The 22113-nt window shown below is 42.9% G+C and overlaps 1 protein-coding gene across 1 annotated transcript in view; it reads right to left on the bottom strand.

The window, feature by feature from the left end:
• The window catches only part of FBN1 (fibrillin 1), a 274877-nt gene that overhangs the window by 53695 nt on the left and 199069 nt on the right, over positions 1–22113 (bottom strand). Inside the window, exons 35-44 of the mRNA XM_052647051.1 lie at positions 21465–21587; positions 19619–19741; positions 19156–19320; positions 16783–16851; positions 16561–16686; positions 14974–15096; positions 14094–14252; positions 10761–10832; positions 7128–7253; positions 3510–3632 (exon numbers count right to left, since the gene is read on the bottom strand). Coding sequence (XP_052503011.1) covers positions 3510–3632; positions 7128–7253; positions 10761–10832; positions 14094–14252; positions 14974–15096; positions 16561–16686; positions 16783–16851; positions 19156–19320; positions 19619–19741; positions 21465–21587 — 1209 coding nt within the window. The remainder of the gene's footprint in view (positions 1–3509; positions 3633–7127; positions 7254–10760; positions 10833–14093; positions 14253–14973; positions 15097–16560; positions 16687–16782; positions 16852–19155; positions 19321–19618; positions 19742–21464; positions 21588–22113) is intronic.

Here is a 22113-nt window from a genome sequence, read left to right as displayed (position 1 = left end):
TATGTCGTTCCAAGTACACAAAACATCTAGAGTCGATGAATCACCATGTCCTTTAGAAATCTCAGGTCGGGGGTGGGTGTATCATGAAAAGGGGAAACTAGGGTAGAGCATCTTAGGAGCTACAGCTAGTCTGCAGAAATGCTAGTGAACAGATGATGTGTGTGTTCAGTTGCTTCAGTCGTGTTCAGTCCTTCAGTCTTTACAACCCTATGGACTGTAGCCCACCAGGCTCCTCTGTCCATGGGATTCTCCAGGCAAGAATACTGGAGTGGGTAGCCATTTCCTTCTCCAAGGGATCTTCCTGACCCAGGGATCAAGCCCAGGTCTCCTGCATTATAGGCAGAGTCTTAACCATCTGAGCTTCCAGAGAAGCCCAAGAACAGATGACAATTATTCACATTTGGATAAAAATGAATTTCAAATGAGCAAACTGCTCCCTGGGATAGGCAGAGGACACTGATTTCCACTACCAAGCTCAGTGAAGAGAGTTGATTTTGAGGAATGGTGTCTTGGGGGCTTATTGTAGTCAGCCTAGACCGTGGGCACCCTCAGGTAATACTGAGTCTGGGCGAATGCAAGGATCAGGTCTGTCTCATTTCTGCGACCCACAGGGAATGGAGAGCATTAAGAATCTTACTAGAAAGGGATCCTCAATTAGGAATTTTCTTTCCTACACTGCCTATTTCATGATGATTTTTTTTTTAATGAAACATGGATTACTTTGCAGTTCTGTTGGCGAAATAGAAAGTTACAATTGTAGAGAACTTGATTATGAAGTTCACTTTGTCTTGAGGTTTCTACAAGCATCAGGATTTAAATTCCCAGGAGAGTATGTCTGAGGTTGAGATAGGAGATTTAAACAGAGTATTGGGGGAAAACACCCACACAGTCAGCAGAGAGAGAGGAAACCATAAGGAAATAGCTGGGAAGAGTATGTTTTTAGTTGCACAAGGCATTTCAGGAGTGGCTGCCTGTGCTCCAACTACTCAGTTCCTGAGGTCAGACTAGCATCCTTGGCTCAGAAACATGGGTATTACGGCCAGCTGGTGAAATGATGTACTTACAAGTTCAAATAAAAATCTTACTATGATAAGGAAATTTTAGTTCTTTTCATCTTAAGCACAGGAAGAAAGCAATATTTTACAATACATCTGAAAATGCCATGTATAGGATAGTATTTAAAGACATTTTACGAGATTTTATAAGTAAGATGTGGGCCCTCCTTGGAGGTCCAGTGGTTAAGACTCTGTGTTTCCACTGCAGAGGCCAGGGGTTTGATCCCTGGTTGGGAAACAGATTCCACATGTCGCATGGTGTGGTCAAAAAGATTAAAAAGTGATAATTATAAAAAATAAAAGTAGGACTAAGTGAAGACATTTCCAAAATGAAGTCTTCAGCCCTAGAGGCTGAACAACTGCAAAACTCAAACTCAAGTACATTCCCTTTCTTGTAAGAATTTCATTGAATCAGGGGAACAAAACTTGGGCTACAAACAGCACTCCCTCATGGTGCTTACTGCTGATTAACTCTGGATGAGCTTTATCCAGCGTATTTATGTAAGTGCTCTACAAAAAAATTTGACAGGATGCAAGCCCCAGCCAGGCCCTGGTTGGATATCTCATCTTGATGTTTACAATAGTTCTTCCCACATCTCGCCTAACGTGAAATGGTGTGAAACTACACGTTCCATATTATCAGCAATTCCTTATTTTGATTGGAATTATTTCACCCTGTTCCAAATAAATATAAATTAAGAGCAAAATGCAGGGAAGTGGTATGAATGCCAAATTTCATGAGGGTATTGTGACTCCTATCAGAGACATCCTCACTTTTCCTGTCCTGTTTTTTTTTTGTTGTTGTTGTTGTTAATACGTGGATTACAAGTGCTCTGTTGACAAAAAGCTAAACACTTGCACATGTTCCTTTAAAGCCAAAAAACAAGTCTTGATTCTCAAAGTGAGTTTTTGTTCTGGTATTACACCCTCTTCCCACCAAAGTCTCATAAAACAATGCAAAATGCCCTACGGAGAGCAGTGTACTTCCTACCACTTAATCACTGCTGCGCAAGGAAATCCAAGGAAAATCTGACCATGTTCCTTGGTGTTGTTTCATTCACAAATGCATAAACTATCCAGGAAACTCCTTGTGAAATGGACTAGAGGCAAAACAACAGATTCTTCCTGACCTCTTTGCTAAATATATAATGGTTTATAATTACTAAAAAACTCACATAAAAATCATTCTGAGGTGTTACTTTGCTGCTGGGTTGAAACACCAGTGTTTTCATTTTGCTACCACTGGCTACAAAATACCATCAGATGTTTAATAACCTTTGCTGTTGTTGTTTAATCGATAAGTTGTGTCCCATTCCTTGTGACCCCAGAATTGTAGCCCACCAGGGTCCTCTGTCCATGGGATTTCCCAGGCAAGAATGCTGGAGTGAGTTGCCATTTCCTCCTCCAGGGGATCTTCCTGACACTCAGGGATCAAACCCATATCTCCTGCCCTGGCAGGCGGGTTCTTTACTGCTGAGCCACCAGGGATAACTTCACTGTCAAAGTAAGTTGGTGACATACTCATCCTTCTCATTTCTACCACGTCCCTGACAAAGGTGAATACCGAAAAAATTTAACCTCTAATAGTCTCTCATTTTGCTGTAGGTGACATCGCAAATAAAAGGCTGTTACAGTTTGCTGCCCTCAGTTCTATAAGATGCTAAAGAAAAAAGATACTGTTGGTTCTTTTTGCTTGGTTTGTGAAGGTTAACCCAGCCCAGCTCAGGAGAGCTTTGCTGTCTAGAGTTGGTATATGTGGCTAGGATGGTGAAAACCTCACCCACTCAAGGGGGAGTAGGTAAAAGGAAAAAAAAAGTATTTGGTCCTAAATACCAGGTAGGGAGGGCTTCCCTGGTAGCTCAGTTGGTAAAGAATCTGCCTGCAATGCAGGAGACCCTGGTTCAATTCCTGGGTCGGGAAGTTCCCCTGGAGAAGGGATAGGATACCCACCTCAGTGTTCTTGGGCTTCCCTGGTGGCTCAGATGGTAAAGAATCTGCCTGCAATGCAGGAGACCTGGTTCAACGCCTGGGTTGGGAAGATCCCCTGGAGGAGGGCAGGGCATGTCAACCCAGTCCATTATTCTTGCCTGGAGAATCCCCATGGACAGAGGAGTCTAGTGGGCTACAGTCCATGGGGTGGCAAAGAGTTGAACATGACTGAGTGACTAACCATAGCACATAGCACCAGTTAGGGAGTGTGTGTATGTGTGTATATGTCTGTGTGCATTTGTGGGAGTGGGTATTTCCAGCAGGGCAGCAGGGAGGAAAATTTGGAAAAATCACCTCTCTAAAGAGGAAAAAAGCCAACTGTTAAAGCATTTCAACAATTTTCCTGTTTCCCAGTTTAGTTACTAGAACACAGAAGTCTGAATCTTAACCATCCCAAAGAAATGCAGGGATCTGCAGCTAGTTGGGGCTGGCCCGTCGGGTAGGTGCCTGCAGGTGGGGACTTACCATTGCACTGCCCCGTGGAGGTGAATCGGTAGCCAGGCTTGCAATCACAGCGGTAGCTGCCCGCAGTGTTGATGCACTCCGCATTTCGCTGGCACACTGGGCCGTTCTGACACTCGTCAATGTCTATGAGCAGGAGAGAACTGAATTACAAGGAGAGCAGAATCCAGTGTCAACAGGCAGGAGGCAAGAACAAAATCTGACTTTACATTGGATCTGTTTTGTGAACTTTTGCTTTCTTTGCTCTTGTTACTATAATCAGTCCATAGCTACAAGCAGACACAGTGGTCTGCCTCGGGGAATCCTGCCCTTCTGCCTGAATGTTAAACTAAAGTGCCTTTGTTCAGTGCACAGAGAAATACTCTGATCTTGCCCACCTGCAGAAAAAAAGAAATTGACACATCCTCTCCCCAGTGCTGGCCAAACCAGGAGGTATTTTGCAAGATGTATGGCCTTTTTACTTTATTTCCTCACCTCCTCCCTCCCTCTGTTCTATAAAAGGAACTGGCATCCAGACCCTGATGAGATAGTACTCTAAACTCTAGTCTGCCATCTTCTCTGATGCCAGGCTTTCCAAACAAAGTTGCTATTTCTTGCCTCAACACCTCATCTCCTGATTATTGGCCTATTGTGTGGCAAGCAGGTTGAGCTTGGACTTGGTAACAAAGGCAAATGAAGGCTCTCACACAACACAGATTTATATTTTCTTATTTTGATTGGTTCTATTGAACGAACATTGGAAGATGGAAAGCTTTTCTAATTTACCTGCTTTACAAATATTTTTCATAAATGCAAATACTGGATTTATTACCATCTACAGGTTCTAATTATGTTAATCTCTAGAAAAAGTTGTGAATCTCAGCCTCAAGGGCAGATTTGATAAGGGTATAGACTAATATCCTAGGAAGTCTTGTATTTGCTCAAAGTGCAGGAGGTTTGGGAAATCAGTCAGGTTGCTTTTGTTGTAGGGCCTGCAGAGCAGAGCATCTCAAACTTTGATGTTCCTTTAAATCGCTTAAGATTTTATTGAAAGACAGATTCCAACTCAGCATGTCAGGGGAGTGGCTTGAGAGTCTATGCGTCCAATAAGCTCCCAAGTGATGTTGGTCCACTGGTCCACAGACGGTGCTCTGAGCTGCAGGGCTGCAGAAGCTCCTGCTTAAATTCCTGCCACATGGCAGTCAAATCTAGGAAACTTAACATAAAGATTACACATAAAACCACTGAAAATAACCAAATGCTCACTATCAAAGGGCGAATAAAGTGGCTATTGTGTGCTCCAGAGCCTTGCCCATGCTCAGGGAGTTGCTTGCCTATCTTTTAAAAATGTTACCAGCCATCTAATTCAGTTTAGCTTTAGGGCACCGCAGAATATACTTCACAGTCCAGGCGATACCAATGGGGCAAAAACGCATATTGTCTTCCCCTGCTCCTATGAAGCATTCTGCTGCTGCTGCTGCTGCTAAGTCGCTTTAGTCGTGTCCGACTCTGTGCGACCCCAGAGACGGCAGCCCACCAGGCTCCCTCGTCCCTGGGATTCTCCAGGCAAGAACACTGGAGTGGGTTGCCATTTCCTTCTCCAAGCTTTCTAATTCAGTCTAAATCCAGTATAGGGAGCAGCCAGTAACACAGGTAAAAGTCAGCTCTCAGCACCAGTGCTGGGGTTTCATGTGGAAGCTGGCTCAGCCAAAGTTCCCACTAGGGGGCGGCAAATACGCCAATCTAGGCCTCCGAAGTGTGTGCTCCGTGGTGGGAAAACCTCAGGATTGTGGTCAGTCAGTGGTCCTATCTGTCTAATATGGGGTGTGTGTCTCATACAGGAGCAGAGTATGCCCACCATAGGTTACTATGGGCCCAGGATCCAGCACCACCTTACCCACCAGGGCTGCCCTGCTCTTCATAGAGGGTGTACAGAAACACAGAGGGTAGCTTCTGTAGCTGGAAAAGCCAAACGGTGTCATAGACAAGCGTTTCCCTGATGCCTCAGATGCCTAACATCTGATCCTATGCATGCTGGGGGAGAGCAGACACAAAGATCTTCCCTGACTCACTTCTGGAACCCATTCCAACTGCAGTCTGGCTGAGGCGTGTGCTAAATCAACCTTCCTTTTCTGAGTCTGAGAGCTAGGAGTGTGCTGGGAAGCAGCTGACCCTGGATTAAACGTTCACCCTGAAGATGGATATCCTATGAAACGGAAACCAAAAGCTGGAGCACTTTGTAATCTCTGTATCAGCCGACCGCTACCCTGACAGCGAGCCACCTTCCATGGGCACAGCTGTAGGTTTTCAGTCTCAAGGGTGTAACAAGGTCTAGGTTGACATGGTGGTGGTCATGGGTGGCCGTGCCTCTGGCTTCTGGTCAAGGGCTGCAGCTTCAGCAGAGATACGTATCAAAGAGGCACTTGGGTAGAGTAACCAGCTCTGAATGGAAGAGAAGAGGAGATGCCACAGAAGTGGACAGGCATCCTTAGGCATGCATGACAGGTGGGAGACAGTGGCGATGAGCAGGCAGCTACCCCTAGCACCACAGGTCATTTGCTATGGGCTCTCTTCTCTTTTTCCACATCCTGCCTCCTCGCCACACCTGATCCTTGATGGCCTCCAGAAGCCCAGGGTCTGAACCAAAGCCCCCAAATGACTGTCTCTTTAGGAAGGCTAGGAATAGCTGTCACCCCATTTCCAGTTCCCCACACAGCAGGCAGAATAAGGGATGCTTGCCAGCTTGGCCACAGGAACAGAAAGCCTGGTGAGGAGAATTTAACAAGCTTGTGTTTGGGGTTATAACTTTACTCGTGGTCTCTAAGTTGTCCCTAGTTTAGGAGAAAAATATTTTTTAACATTAAAATGTTGACCTATGTGGTATAATACATGCTCTAAGGAGCAATAAGCCTTTCTAACATGAACAAGAACTCTGTTAGAGGCTCTGAGTTTAAGTATGAAATAAGAAAATTACTCTAGCTGTCCTAGGGCCCATGGTATATTTAATAACCAGCAACGTCCCTTTTACTAAAATGTAAAAGAACACTATCTTCCCCAGATGTCGGAAAAATATGAAGTGCGGTGAGGAATGCGCAGAATCACAGTACATACACAAGGCGAGGGGAGGTAATTTGAAAATGAAAAAAGTACCATTTGCACGCATGCCAACATTCTTCGTATAAAATCGAATTTGCTGTTCTTGCCATTTGGAATTCTCTCATGCATTTGAAATATTTGCATTAACCGTGTTTTCACTGGGGAGGAGCAAAGGCTCCGCTTGGAAGAGAACACTGATTTTGAGATTCAACTCAAGATCACTGCCCACCACTCGTGCTCACTTTCAAGCTGTGTAAAACAATAGCCATCCATTGGACACACCTAGGACCTCAAGGCTTTTTCATATCAGCTGGGAAATCTAATACACTCTGTGTTGAGGGAGGGGGCAGTGGAGAGGGCTGGGGAATGGACATCCTGCTTTGCCCACTGGGAGTAGAGTTAGGGAATTTTTTTTTTTTTTGGCAGTGAAATGTCTGTTGATCCACAGGGTGCCCTTCACGATAGCTAGAGTCTGATGAATTTCTGAAATTCCAATGTTGTAAAATTGGCTCATTTCTGGATGTGATACAGAGCAACATCTCTTACCTTCACAAACCAACAACTTGTCATTATAGAAGAAGCCCACTGGACATTCACACCGGAAGCTGCCGACCATGTTGATACACACACCGTTTTCACAGACCCCTGGGATCTCCCGACACTCGTCGATATCTGGAAACAGAGCAGGCACACGTGAGTGATGGCCTGGCATGTGGTCCCTGGGCAGGGTAAACTGGAATTGAAAGTTGGCTACTTCTAACTAGTTCCGTGTAAGGTCTAAAGCCAAGGAAGAGACAGTGCATGTGTGTGTATGTGTGTGTGTGTGTGTGTGTGTGTGTGTGTGTGTGTGTGCAGGCATGTACATGCATGTGCTGGGGTGGTGATGGAAGTGGGGGAAGTCAATGAAGAGCAAACTGAGATCACTAAGCCACTTGTCAGACACTCCTGTGTCTATCTCACTGATCATCTATCCTTCTGGTTTTGTTACAAAACATTAGCTCTGTCCAGGTAGGAGATTTTGCACCTACTGGGCCCTGTGCACCAGTGGAGCAGAATGAAAGTGACTGCCGAGAGTAAGTGGTCCCTCTACCCCAAGTGTATGGTGGTGGCTGGTGGGAATGGGAGCAGAGAGCTGCTGAAGAACAGAAGACGATCCCATGGTCAGAGCCAACTCTGATCTTCCAAATTTCAGCTCAACGCCTTGCTCCTCCTTTGCATGGCTTTGCTAAGGAAGTTAAGGAAGTAAGTCAGGTCTGAGGAGGTAAGCTGGGCCCAGGCTGACCATGTAGACAGAGCCAGAACTGAGGAAGGACAGTCACAATAGACTGTGGCTTCCCCAGGCCCGGGGCCAGGGGAGCTGCTGCACCACGGTGTTACTGGCCCCTGGAATGCTGTGGGACATTTGATTAAGAACCAATACCTGGAAGTGGGGTTGATGAGGATTAAAGCAGGACCAAAGTAGAAGTGAGAGCACAGCCAGGACCCAGGCTGCTAAAGCAAGCTGGCGAGGGAGCTGTGTGGGCAAGTCAGGTCTCCTCACCAGCCTGGTGGGTCCACTCTCTGCCTGACCTGGTCTGAACTTTCAACCATTCAGTGTCCTCTAGGATAATAACAGAAACAGTGGCAGCAATGGTATAGTGCCTTACTTGTTATACACATGGTGCATTTCTCAAGCATCTAACCTGGATGTAGTTACCAAATCATCACAGCCACCCTGTGAGATGGTCTCTAGGCACTCTGACCATCCTCCTGATGCAAGTGATGGAGCTGAGGACAGGTCGGAGGCTGGAACTCACCAAAGACCATACAACCACCAGGAAGTAGATTTGATCCCAGGAATCCGCTACCAGGCTACCCTTCCTTCCTTATGCTTTTCCACAAACAATCCTCACAAAACCATTACTGAAGGACTTGTTATCCCAGAGGGCCCTTCTACCAGTCCTGTGCAGAGTTTCACTAAACAGTTCAGAAGCCAGGAGGGGATACAAAGTTTTGGTCTTTCCAACCCATTAGGTTTCTGATGCCATTGTTGAGATACTTTTCTTTACATGTCAGAGTCAGGCGCCTCTGCCAGGTACTTTGCCCAAGTTGTAACATGGCCACTGACTTTCATGGAACCCACAAGAGCTGCTGCACTTTCAGAAGAATCATACCCTAAAGCCAATCTGCTTTGAAGGGGAAAGTTTACAGGCCACAGATTTATGTTAGACCTTTTTCTAAAGGGCTTGATTTTGTTTGAGGACAAATTGATCTCTTTAACAAAAAAAAAAAAAAAAAAAAAAGCTTAGACTATCAAAGGGTATATTTCTATTTTGAATATAAGTAATTATGCTTTAGATTTTGCACACATTTGTCATGTATGTTGTTAAAAAGTGAGGCAAAGAAATATCACAACTATGTATCATCAGCAAGAAGCAAAAAAAAAAAATTTCAGACATTCTTGAACTATGTACGGGTTAAAACATGAAGTGTTATGTTCACATTCATTTGTTTTAAATATAAGTGATGTATTATCAAGTTTAACAATAACAGGCTGGGTCAAATTTCTAGCCATTGTTAGGCAAAACATAGCAAAAGCACATATTAAAAATTATATTTTCTTTTCCTGTCTGGATTCCATTTGAACTTCAAGTTGGAAAAGTTTATACTTAAAGACAAGATTAATAAACTCGCTATAGTTTTAACCCCACACGAATGAGTTCTATATGCCAACAATCTTCAGACCTTTCAGAAGGAGAGTAGAAAGCTTAAATAAAACAAAGTTTCTCAGTCATCTAAATATTTTGTCATGCTGGAATTTGCTAACAATAAGTATACTGCTAACTATCACATTTCCAGTTTTCAAGAGCTAGAGGCAAAGCAAGCTGTGAGTCAGGACTGGGTTCTGATCCCAGTTCTGTTATTAATTAGCCAAGTGACCTCGGCTGAGTCCCCTTCCCTGTCTGGGCCTCTGTCCCCTCAACTGTAAGGCAAGGCGTTTGGCCTAAGGATGCCTGAGGCCTTTCCAGCTTTATTAGTGGATGCTCTTAATGCTGTTTTGAGTCTTTGCCTGCTGCCAACATTGGAGGGCAGGCCTTGCTGGGGTACATGCCTGGTTCGTCCATGGAGAACCACTACTATTAAAGACCACTTATCTTCAGATCAGAGAGTCTAGGGAGATGAAAAGATCTGTTTTGGGAAGGGGAAAAACAAAGCAGCTGGGGCCAGGTGTTTCATGCCAATGTCATTTAGCAGGTTTTCCTTCCAAACCATGAAGTTTCTTTGGATGTTGACTAGGCTGCGGAGCCATATGGATTTGGCACAAAGAGAGCCAGGCTGATTGCTGGACCAGACCCTTGTTTTCTTAAACAAGGTCACTGGAAAGGCTGATGTGGATTTCAGTTTACTTATTAGCAATAAGGTGGAACAGACCAAGTGGTGATGTTTGCTACTAGACACAATTGCTCAGAATTCAGAGGGGCATCTGAGGATCCGTATAAATCACATTGGGGAAAAACTCGGAGAATGCAATGGCTTTCCATCTATTTTTATGTTATTTGGTTTTAAACCACAAAGGCCTTGCTTCTACTGGTTGAACGCTGTGCAGTATTTCTGAATCTCACATAAGCATCTTGAGCACTGCAGTGGTCTCTGCTCCAGTTACCAGACAGGGCCTCAGATTGGAAAGACTTTTATATTTCACATCTAAAAATCCCAAAGCAGATGACCTGTGGAGATTCCCTGTGAGATAAAACTGATCCACCAAAAGGGCTTTATATGAACAACCCACACATAAGGATTGGTATGAACAGTCATATTAAACTCTTGTCTTAGTCAGACGGAAGGATTGGGAATTACAGTCAAATCAAACGTCAACTGGCTTTCCTCCCAGAATCTCTCTCTTTGTTGATGCCTAGGGTTGGTTTAACGAAGCTTGATTGTGATTTTGCGAAAAGCTTTCCAGTCCCCTTAATCATGACCAACAAATGCTGCTGCCAATTAGGTGGAGCTACACAGGGTGTCTGCACAGTTTGTTTCAAACTAAGAATCAGAATTTCAATAAAGGTAAATGGCACTGTCTAATGCTTTTTCCTTCTAAGAAACAAAAAAAAAGCACATTTGAGAAAATAACAGTGTGTACTTCCTTTTCTTAACACAAAGGCAGAGACAAAAAGTTGCAACAATGGCATTGTAACTCACCGACAGGTAAACCGGTATAGATGTCGATGACAAAGCCTGGCCGTTGACTTCCACAGAGTGTAGCAAATTCATCTGCAGTGATTGAACAAAGGTGGGGTAAGCGGAGTGGGAATAGGGTAGGCGAAGAGCAATAATGAGCTGAACAAAACTACTTTGAAAACATTCTTAAAAGATATTTACCTGTATTTGGAAGAATTTAAAATAAATTGACCTTTGTAAAAAAAAAAAAAAATTGAGAATTTCTACAGATGGTGTAACTTTGTCCCTAAGAAAAGTGATGAAGGAAAAGTGACCTCATGTTGACGTAATAATGAAGCTGAAGCAGAGGTCTCTATATCAAATGCACTCATTTGTATGAGCTTGCCTGAAGGAATTTAGGTTTCTATGGGGATGTTGTTCAGCTCTGAAACCTGGGACTGGTCTGAGTGCCTCTTTCCACTCTGTGTTAAGGAATCTAGGATTTAACGAATGTGTACAAAAGCCATTTCCTTGGCAGACGGGATAACAATAGCAAATGTAGCTAAGTTCTTGATTTCAGGTCTGTTAATGACTCATTCATGTCCAACAACCAACTTACCCTCATTACTCTCATTTTTGGAGCTGAATTATTACTTTTGCTGCAGTTCTTTTGTTTGCTCCCTGTCCCTCCCCCGACCCTTTGTCTTTCTCCCCCGACATGAATTTTCATCAAACTTGCTAATTAAGCATGCACTAAATGTCATCTGTGGTTCCCTTTAACTCTAAGACTCTGTAATTCCTGATCATGAGTATAACTGATATGGCATGGTATCAATTTAAGCTCAAGATGGCCACTCCCTTGTGGGTAAACCTACTGAAAATCAGTAAAAGGTTTCTGGAAGTATTTTACACAAAACATAGCATGTTCTTTTCCTAGTGCTTTCTTTCTTTAATCTATGAGTGTTCACGTCCAACAAGTGTTACACCAGCTCCACTGACCATCCAAACTTCAGGGACTCCTAAAATGTGTGCAGACTGCATAGCTAATGAAAAGCCATGATTGGATTTGGCCAATATTCAATGTGAAAATGAACTCTTGCATTTTATATTAAGAGTATGCAGATACCTAGAACTCAGACAGATATTTCTGAAAGTAAATGACAGTTATTATCAGAGATCTCCATAGTGGTCTGAAAGGGAATGTACAATGGTGCATCAAGATAAAAAATAAAAATACTAGGATATCTATCTTTGTAAAATCCAATTTAAAAACTAATTTTGTGTACATTTTATAATAAAACCGTTTATGAAAATATAAATACATTTCTTAATATAATCAAAAACAAACATACAGAGACACATGTACATATACTTTTACTTGTAAATACACACACATCAAGTGTGGGTAACTGCCAGGTTTTTTAATGATAGCTATGTATATATAATCTTGGGAAAGACTGAAGGCAGGAGGAGATGGGGACAACAGAGGACAAGAGGGTTGAATGGCATCACCAATTCAATGGACACGAGTTTGAGCAAGCTCTGGGAGATGGTGAAGGACAGGGAAGCCTGGCATGCTGTAGTCTCTAGGGTCTCAAAAGAGTCGGACGTGACTGAGTGACTGAACAACAATAACAATGTATAATAAAAGATCTGAAAGCCAACGGTCAGGATCAGGGGTCAGCAAATATTTTCTTAAAAGGCTAAAAAGTAAATATTTTAGGTTTTGCAAACTGCGCAGTCTTTGTTAAAATTACTCAACTATTTCATGAAAGCAACCATAGATAATATGCAAATAAATTAGTGGGACCATATTCTCACAAAATTTTATTTACTAAAATTTGAAGTTCATAAAATTTTGAGATGTCAAAATTACTTTTAGCTTGTGGGCCATACAGAAATAGGAGGCAGGCTGGATTTGGCCCACAGGCTCTTGTTTGCCAAACCCAGGTCTAACAACATCTTGCAGAGTGGAGACAACTTGTAATTCTAAGTGATAGCTATTAACATTATTTCTGGAGGAAACAGTGGATGAAATGGTACATTTCACTACAAAAGAATCATCTGGTTTTTTTGCATTGTCGGTTAGCACCAGACAATAGACTGGGTATTTTACACATCGCTGTGGGGAATGGAGTAGATACTACACAATTCTCAGATCAGTACTTTGCACAGTAGTTCGTTGACTCTAAATCATAAAGATGGTGGCCCAGTGGCTAAGACTCTGCACTCCCAATGTAGGGGGCCTGGGTTCGATCTCTGGTCATGGAACTAGATTCCATATGCCACAACTAAGACTTGGCACAGGCAAATTAATTAATTAATTTTTAAAAATCATAAAGATGATCTAGATGACACCATCCTGATATGTATCATCTCCCATATAAGAACTCTGCACCAAAGTTTTTGCTTCATTTACTCTTAGAATATGAATTTGGCTCTTTCCTTTTTCAAATAGATAATATTACATAGGTTCTTCTGTATGAGGATATAAGAAGAAATTTCTCTATATCAAGGAGTTATGCCTTTCTTTTTTTAATTTGGCTGCGCTGGGTCTTAGCTGCAGTACACAGGATCTTCCATCTTTGTTGGGCATCCAGGATCTTTAGTTATAGCATGCACTCTTAGTTGTGGCATGTGGGATCTATTAATAGGCCCCTGGCCAGGGATGGAACCTGGGCCCCCTGTGTTTGGAGTGTAGAGTCTTAGCCACTGGACCACCAGGGAAGTCCGAGTCATGCTTTTCTTTAGTTCTGAGTTTGCTTTGTGGTCACTGAGACTGTTAGACTCGATCATATCTCTCTTTATATGAGCTACTAGAAGGTGTAGAGCCCAAGCTGTTGCTCATCACTGGCAAGTGTGTAGGACCTCCCAGCTTGGATCTTGTGTAATTACCCTTGCTTTGAGTTTCTTACCTATGCTTTCCATTTGCATTAGGCCTTCTTATTTCACATATGCATCTTTGTGGGCCATCTTGAATTCTTTTTGGAACAAGATTAGTTATGAATAAATAAAATTGATGGTAATAAGTAAGTAAACAATATAGGAATATGGTTTACTTGTCCAACTGCTTTGCGCACTGTTTCCAGACTTTAAGTTATATGGCAAACTCCTTAACAATAACAACTTCTATATTTTTGTGATATGCTGAGTTTATAGGCTGGTAAATGAACTTGTGTAATAAACTGGAAAATATATTTTTGGCTGAAAGGACCAGATCAACGGTGAATTTCAACATTTGCCTTTGTGAGCTAATCTTTTTTTATGAAGATGGACAATGCACCCTTTTCCTCCCCTGGCTGAGAGTCATTTCTCCAACAATTCATGGGGAAGGTATCCAGTTATCTTTCTGGTAATGGCGAAACTAAAACCCACCTGTGCTTGGAATGGGGCACTGTTCACAGGGCTTGTTCCAGGCCCGGCCAATGTTGTAGGAACAACAGCACATCTTCTTGGTCATGTTGAACAACAGTTCTCCATCGCAGGTCTGGTTGTCAGCATAATAGTTCCTGTAGCACAGACTCCTCCTCATATCTAGAGGAGAGGAGGAAGGCAGGGACTGGTGATGCTGTGGGGAAATCCTGATAGGGAGATTCTAACAGGGATGCTCAAGGAAAGAGTCTCTTTTGAACTGTATTGTAACTTAGCTTCGATAAGAGCAGTAAAAGCTGGCTCTCAACCTTCCATCTACCTCTGCTGCCACAAGGAAAAGGATTTTAAGAAATATCGGGTTTGCCCAAAAGTTTGTTCGGGTTTTTCTAAAACATCTTACTAAAAACCCGAATGAACTTTTGGGCCAACCTAATATATTCCCTGGTGTTTTGTGCCATGGAACTGAGTCATTATGTAGCTGTGGCCTTAATAAACTTTACATGACTCTCCACCCAGTCTCCTAGTAACAATTCTCCACTGCTCTTGGCAGTGACTTTCTCATTTCCGACTCATGATGTTTTAATACTGTAGGTCAGTGCTGTAAATATCATTGTATAAAGATACACCCAGAGTCAAACAAAAGAAGTACTATTAAACCTTTGTTTGGGATTTTCCAACATTACATTTTAAAGAAAACTCCCAACCACCCACACGAGGTGCTGAGAAAAGACCAAACTTATGGTTTACAGGGGAGGAGGCAAAGGGTGGCAGCACTCGCTCTGAGGAGTAACGTAACACTGAGGATGAATTGCTGGGGTTGGAGGCTCTTTTTCTCTTTGCAGATGAGGACCAACATGCTTTATTAAGAAAAGCTGGGACTTACCCATGCAATTATTCCCCCCATTCACTTGCATGTAGTCTGGAGGGCAGATACAGGTATAGTTGCCAACAGTGTTGTAACATGTCCCTGGACCACAGATTCCGGGAGTTTCACATTCATTCACATCTATAATCCAAAAAGAAAGTGGTATGTGAGTATAGAAATTTCACTCTTTGGAATGGTCTGGGACTCAGGGGTCAATCTACATGTTGATAATGGAAGAGAACATCCACAGGGCACTTTGCAATCTGGATAAGAATGTGGATGTTTCGTTCATCAGTGTCCTTAGCCTGTGCCGATGTGTGTGCATTTGCAGGAAAAGGCTTTTAGAAAAGGAAAATGTACCTTCTGATGTGAGTTCTTAATAAATGAGTCTAAAACATCCTCAAACACATGCAGCTATGGAAATGTGGAGGAATGATAATTCTCAAATTTCTTTTAGAAAGACAACTATGTCCTTCATACGTTCACAAAACCTCAGGAAGAATTTGATATAACCTGAAGCCATCATGTGAAGAGTTGACTCATTGGAAAAGACTCTGATGCTGGGAGGGATTGGGGGCAGGAGAAAAAGGGGACGACAGAGGATGAGATGGCTGCATGGCATCACCGACTCGATGGATGTGAGTTTGAGTGAACTCCGGGAGTTGGTGATGGACAGGGAGGCCTGGCGTGCTGCAATTCATGGGGTCGCAAAGAGTCGGACACGACTGAGCAACTGAACTGAACTGAACTGAACTGAACTAAAGCCATCAAACACTGGCTTCATGAATCTGCAGTGGTAAGACAGCACAGAAGATAAGCCCACAGAAATACGTATATCATGTGTCCTTCCCCATTTCAAACACAGGTGTTGATTCTAATTTATGTTAACTCTATGGGTCTTAAGCTGTGTTGTATGCATTGTGATGTTTGACTACTACTCAACAAGGTTGTCACTGCTGAAGTCACCTATTAAGCCTTTTGGAAAATCAGAGGAATATTTCTCCTCCAGGACACAAGAAGGTCTCTTCCCTAATCAGTGTGTAACTCCTATATACGGATGAAAACCATTTCCCCACACTAGTCAGTGGTCCATATGCTCTGAAAGCTAACAATAGTCAATAATCTCCATCTTTTCAGTAACACAGGATGAACAGGAGTCATCACTTACACCACACAACCAAAGGAGCTGCCTCAGAAGAGAAGCTCATTTAAATGCTGCGTACAAATAATGAGTGGTAAAGGACAAGACGAGGAGCCCAGAACTGCCCAGAATATAGAAGCCACTGAAATGAGACCTGGGCTACTCCAATAAAAATGGCTTTTCTGAAGAGAATGGAAAATTCACTGCAGGCGTAAATGGGACTATGGCTCAAGATAACAAAAATGCCAATTTTCTCATGAATAGAGGGAGATTTAGGGTATGCTGAACATATTACATCACTGATATGAGTGCAAGCTGCCACATCTGTGGCATAGTTACCTGGCCATATTGGCATTTAGACATTTTGCTAGAGTCTCAGTTTTCCTGGTGCCTAACTGTACGCTGGTTTTTGAGGTCAGTTCTCAATATCTGAAAGAACTTATCATTCTAAAAGGGCCATTTACCATCACACACTCGGGTGTCTTCATTCAGGTAGTAGCCTGTGGGACAGCGGCACTGGAAGCTGCCGAAGGTGTTGATACATTTCCCGCCTTGGCACAACCCTGGGAGCTCCTGGCACTCATCAATATCTATCAAGATGAAAACAACAGCATGTCTTTAGCATTGTAAATCAACTCAAGGAAGTTCCAAAGGGGCACGCTTTAAGATAAAGGAAACAGAATTACCTTCCAATATAACGGTGATAGGGTTGGGTCGAAAACCTTCTCCTCCAGGACAAAGAATTTTGTACTCAGCTACAGAAGCAATCAAACAAAACAAAAACCAGATTGAGTTCTCTGAAATCTAAAATTTCTTTAGAAATAGTATCCTCAAGAAAAATATAGACATCACCTGAAAATATTCATTTACAGGAATTTTGGGCAGTTACCCCACCCAGCTGAAGCAAGTTGACATCTTTGTATATACTTGTGCTTTCTAATGGCTTTCTCTACATGTGCCAAACATAAAGCTCCTGTCCTCAGTCTGTGAACCTTCCAACTACTCTCTGGTCTTATGTTCTTATGAACTATTTTATTCTTTATTGCTACTGTTCTTTCTTTTAAAGATTTTTCTTTCCATTTTTATTTTATAACAAACTCCTCCATTTTTATGTTTTGTTCAGTCTTACTTCCTGGGACTCACAGCTTCCCTTAAATACTGCTCACCAGCTTATCTCCAAAACCTTTTCCAAACAGAGCCTTAGGAAAAGCTGTTCTTTCTTGAATGAGATGTTACCTCTCCTTTCCTTAATGACTAGAGGGCTTTCTTGCCCCGCCATTTCTGCTGATGGCAACACTGATTCCTCTGGTTTCCAAAACCAGCTTTTTACAGGGTCCTTTGGTTTCCTGCAATAATTCTGTCATCCAAGTATTTCACTCAAAAACATTTCTTTCAGCACCACATACCAGTGTGATCCATACAGGAACACATGGATAAGAATGACCCTCATCTGCTATAGCATTCTGATAAGCATCTATACGAATCAGTTCTTTCATAATCATCATGGTCTTTCCAAATCTGATAATCCCCCTTGTGGTTTTCTGAAATTGTATGAATATATGCATAAATGTATATATGCACAGATCTCAGTTCTAGCTCTGATCCAGTTTGAGGTAGGGTGGACTTCTAATGCTTGGCTTATCATTCTTACTCAGTAGAACTGATCCCCGCCCACCCCCCTCCCCCCCACCCTCCTTCCCCGCCACACACACCTAAACATCTTGGTTTGATTCTTTCAGCATCAGTGAAATTATTAATAACTATCCTCCTCTTTTATTTTTCTCTCCTCCTCTTTCTGTGACTGTCCATTCTTCTGAAGTCTCCTATTTCATGTCACTCCCTTCCTTCAAGCCCCAACTGAAAAACGTACCAAGTTATCACCACGCACTGCCACTCAGAACTGCCTTCTGTTTCTGAAGAAAGGAAAGAAAGGGGTGCCTGCCAAGCATTCATTTCTGTGCTGAGTGCTTTACAGGAATGACTTCATTTAATCCTATGAGGCACCTTATGAATGAAGACATAGGCTTGATTACTCCAAGGTTACATGTGTGGCAAGTGACAGAGTGCTAACTGGAAACAGGAACACTCTTTCTTCCACTCATGGCACTCAGTCTGCTCTTGTTTCTTCTCTTATTGAGGTCTACATTGAATAACAGCTTTCATGTTTAGGTAGTATTTTGCTACACTGGACGGGGGAGCCTGGTAGGCTGCCGTCTATGGGGTCACACAGAGTCGGACACGACTGACGTGACTTAGCAGCAGCAGCATGCTCCCGGAAAGCAGGAACTAGCAATTAGACTAGAATTATCCATCCAGTTATCCATGATTTATTACCTTTGCACCCACAGAGTATATCTTCTAGGTACTCAACAAATGACCTCAGAGAAACTGAGCAAGTGACCCTTCAGCAAAGAAAGAATCAATACCTATTTCAATATACCTGATAAGGAGCAGGCACTGACTTTTGCTCTGGAAGCTATATCTGACTCTGAGTCATAATACAGCATCCACTTAGAAAAATGGAAAGTTGTTTGTTTTTCAAAGACTAATTATTTCTGTCCTTAAAACACATTCTAAACCTTTAAGTTATACCATAAGACTGGAACAATCTTCCATTTCATATCTGCTTAACAACTAATGGCTTCTTTTTTACCCAGGGAAACTCCACTCTGTCCTAGAGCTTCTAAAACCAGCCAACAGATGACAAGAGGAGAGATCAACGTGTCCAACTATGACATAAGTAACCTAGTCTGGAAAACCTTATTTAAAATAATGCTTTCTTCTTTATACTCAGACAGAAATGAGATGTTACCTGTGCCACCTGACCTTTGAGTGCAAGCCAACTGGAGAGGCATTCAGACTCCCACATTGGGAGTGGGAGTCCCCAGCAGGGCTAAAATGAATGATCTCGACACCTCAACCCCCACTCCCTTCACCAACTTAAGAATACAGACCAGTAGCAGCTCCCTCTCTCTGTGGCTTCTATCCTCTGGAGCTACACAGGAGAACTGGGTGGAGCTGGACTAATAATAATAATGAATAGGAGGATGTCCACTTACATGTGTTCACAGGCGGGCACAGCTCACAAGGAGTGCCCCAGGCTTTACCCAGAGAACAGCAGCAGGAAGCCTTGGAAACACCAACTCCAATTTCATTGCTGCAGGCTGTATCTCCATTGTCTCCCCGAGGACGGATATCCAAATAGCAGTTTCCAGAGCGGGTATCTATTTACCACATGCAAACAAAAGAAGTGTCAGGCAAATTCTTTCTACGTCAGGGTTGAAAATTCAAACCTACTTCTAAAACTGTTTAAAAACCATAATTTAAACTAAAAAGTGCCGCAACACAGACACTGGGAATTGACCTAGAGAAAAGGACCTGAAAATACAAACCAGATCCAGGAAATGTTTACATTTCATTGTATTATTTTATTACTTTTTTCAGAAGTTGAGAATGCAATGTTCCATGTTGCCTTAGAAATAACCAACAGTGTGTTTCTCTGAAAAGTGTTTAAGATCTTACCGACACAGCCAACTCGAGTTGGATTCAGCTCAAAATCGGGTGGACAGTCACAGGTATAGCTGCCTGGAGTATTGACACAGTTCCCACTGATGCACGTGGTTGGATCCAGGCATTCATTAACGTCTAGAACCGAACAGCGAGGGCCAGAGTTATTACCTGAGCCAATGTGGGGCAGGCGTCACTGTAAAACAGTAGCACCAAAATCTCGGGCTCCCAACTCGAATTTTTAAAGAGTTTCGAGTTATAATTGCCCCTAGAAATATAGTCTTCCACTTCTGAAACAAAATCCCTCAGGAAGGAAATATGTCATAGCCTTTGGTCTCTTTCCCCTGGAACACATTTAACATTCAAATTGTCATCAGGAGAAAATATAACTTTGGAACAAGGAAAAATATTCCAGTGAAGGTAACTGAAAACAAAACACTACTGTGACCCCAGGTCAACCAAAAATTCAGACACAGGTTTTAAGAAAATATATTTAATATGTGCAGCTTGTTATTTTATCAAATGAGAGCAAGATGTCTCAGGGAAGCGGCCGGGGCAGGCGACTTCTGCTGCTTCCCCCGCTGGGCGGACTGGCCTTGCTGTAGCTGAGCGCAAGCACAGACCACATGCACGAAGCTTAGCATGTTCCTTCAGGCCTACTAAGAGTCTCTCTCCCGTTACTAATGCTGGGCTGAATATTTCCCTTTCAGTTTCATTCCAAAAACGGAGTTCCAGATATTTAGGACATGGGTTTTGGCAAATGCCATCCCTGTGTAATCCTTTTGTCTATTTTGAACACTTGTGAAATATTCAAAACCAGACAAGCTGATTCAGAGAGAGGAGATGGGGGACTGAGGATGATCCCTTCCCCTCTGCTCCCCCTGCTCGGACCTGGTAACCCTTCTGGAGGTTCTGTTGTGAAAAATGCTTTCGCTCAAATCTCATGGGATCTTAGAGCGCGCAGGGCAGACTAAGAGCAATCAGGGTGGGGAGGAAGGAATGATGCTGGCGGTGATGTGAGACATGGGGGAGAAGCATGGCCAGGGAGAGGTGACTCGCTGCAGTATGCTAGAAACCGACTTGGTGTCATAATTGTTTTTAGGAAAACCAAGAGAAGAAGGGGTGCCTGGGGAAGAATGCTGTGATCCAGAGCAGTTTCAGGGAGGTGGTGATGGTGGTCATAATTGGAAAGCCACTGAGTCACGGCTTGTTTAGGTAGCTGGAAAAACTGGGGTTTTCTTGAAATCCTGATCCCATACAGAATGGAATCTGTTTCCTTAGGATCATTGAACGGAAGGAGGATGAAGACCTGAAAATGGCTCTCAAAGTTTTAACTCAGTGCCGAAGTGAACCGAGGGACAGTCGTCTACAGAATGCCTCCTACGGCTTTTCTAGCTTCTTCCTTACATTCCTGGAAGGTTCTTTGCTCCACAAGAAAATGATCTACACATTAGAAATGGGTGGCTGACTGTTATGGACCATGTACTCTGGTTAACACTCTGAAGTGAGTGTCTCAGCAGAGAAGTTCAAGATGAAATCCACGATCCCAGGGCACAGCTTGCAAAAGGAAACTCTCCAAAATGTGTGCAAGAAGAAAAGGAACTATGGGAACATGCCTCTGTAGCCACAAACTTGTATCTAAGGCTACTGACTGCACTTTGAGCTCTCCTCAACTTTTTCCTCTGCACCCTCACATCTAATTGGTGCCAGGTCTGAAGAAATTTATTCTGTGGTTCCTAATGCTTCTCCCTGCTTTTCTTTTGCAACTCCATGAAAAACCTTGTGTGGTCCCCACAAGACACCAGCAGCTGGGTCCCCTGGGACGCCTGAGAGCAGATCTTGGTGTGAATGGAAGCCTTACCTGTGCAGTTCCCACCACTTCTGTCCAGTTCATAGCCGACCTCACATTCACAGCGGAACAGGCCAGGGAGGTTGTGGCAAGTTCCAAAAACACAGATGTTCGGAAGAGAGCACTCATCGATATCTTAGGGAACAATGGAAAGGGGGAGCAATTAAACTATTGTTCTTGCCAAATAAGCTACCTAATGTAACAAGGCAAGTGATGTTATTATTAAGAAAATGAAGACTATCTGACATCAATCTAGGTCCTTTTCCTATAGGCTTTCAGATGATTTGTCATCTGTTAGGAAGTCTCCTAGGTGAGAACTTCCCTTTTCTCAGCCCCTACTACATGCCAAGCAGAGGGCTAGGCATTTCACATATACGTTAGCCCATTTATGGTGTTTTATGTGGGTCCACATCACTTTTGTAAAGGAAGAACCAAATGAGCCCACTTAAGACTAAATTCTTTGATTGCTCTCATCTATATATTCTTATTTTTGTAGTGAGTTAAAATTTTAAGAACCCCAAAGTCTTTGTGGTAACTTCTATCATCAGTTTATATAGTCCTCTATGTCCCTAGTACTGTGGTGTGTGTTTGCAACTGCTGATGGAGATCTAAAAACTGCAGACGCATTTTCCAGGCTTGTCCTTGCCTCGCGTTAACATTC

The sequence above is a fragment of the Budorcas taxicolor genome, chromosome 10, assembly GCF_023091745.1.
Source record: "Budorcas taxicolor isolate Tak-1 chromosome 10, Takin1.1, whole genome shotgun sequence".
Taxonomy (NCBI): domain Eukaryota; kingdom Metazoa; phylum Chordata; class Mammalia; order Artiodactyla; family Bovidae; genus Budorcas; species Budorcas taxicolor.
This window is presented reverse-complemented; position numbering and strand designations above follow the sequence as displayed.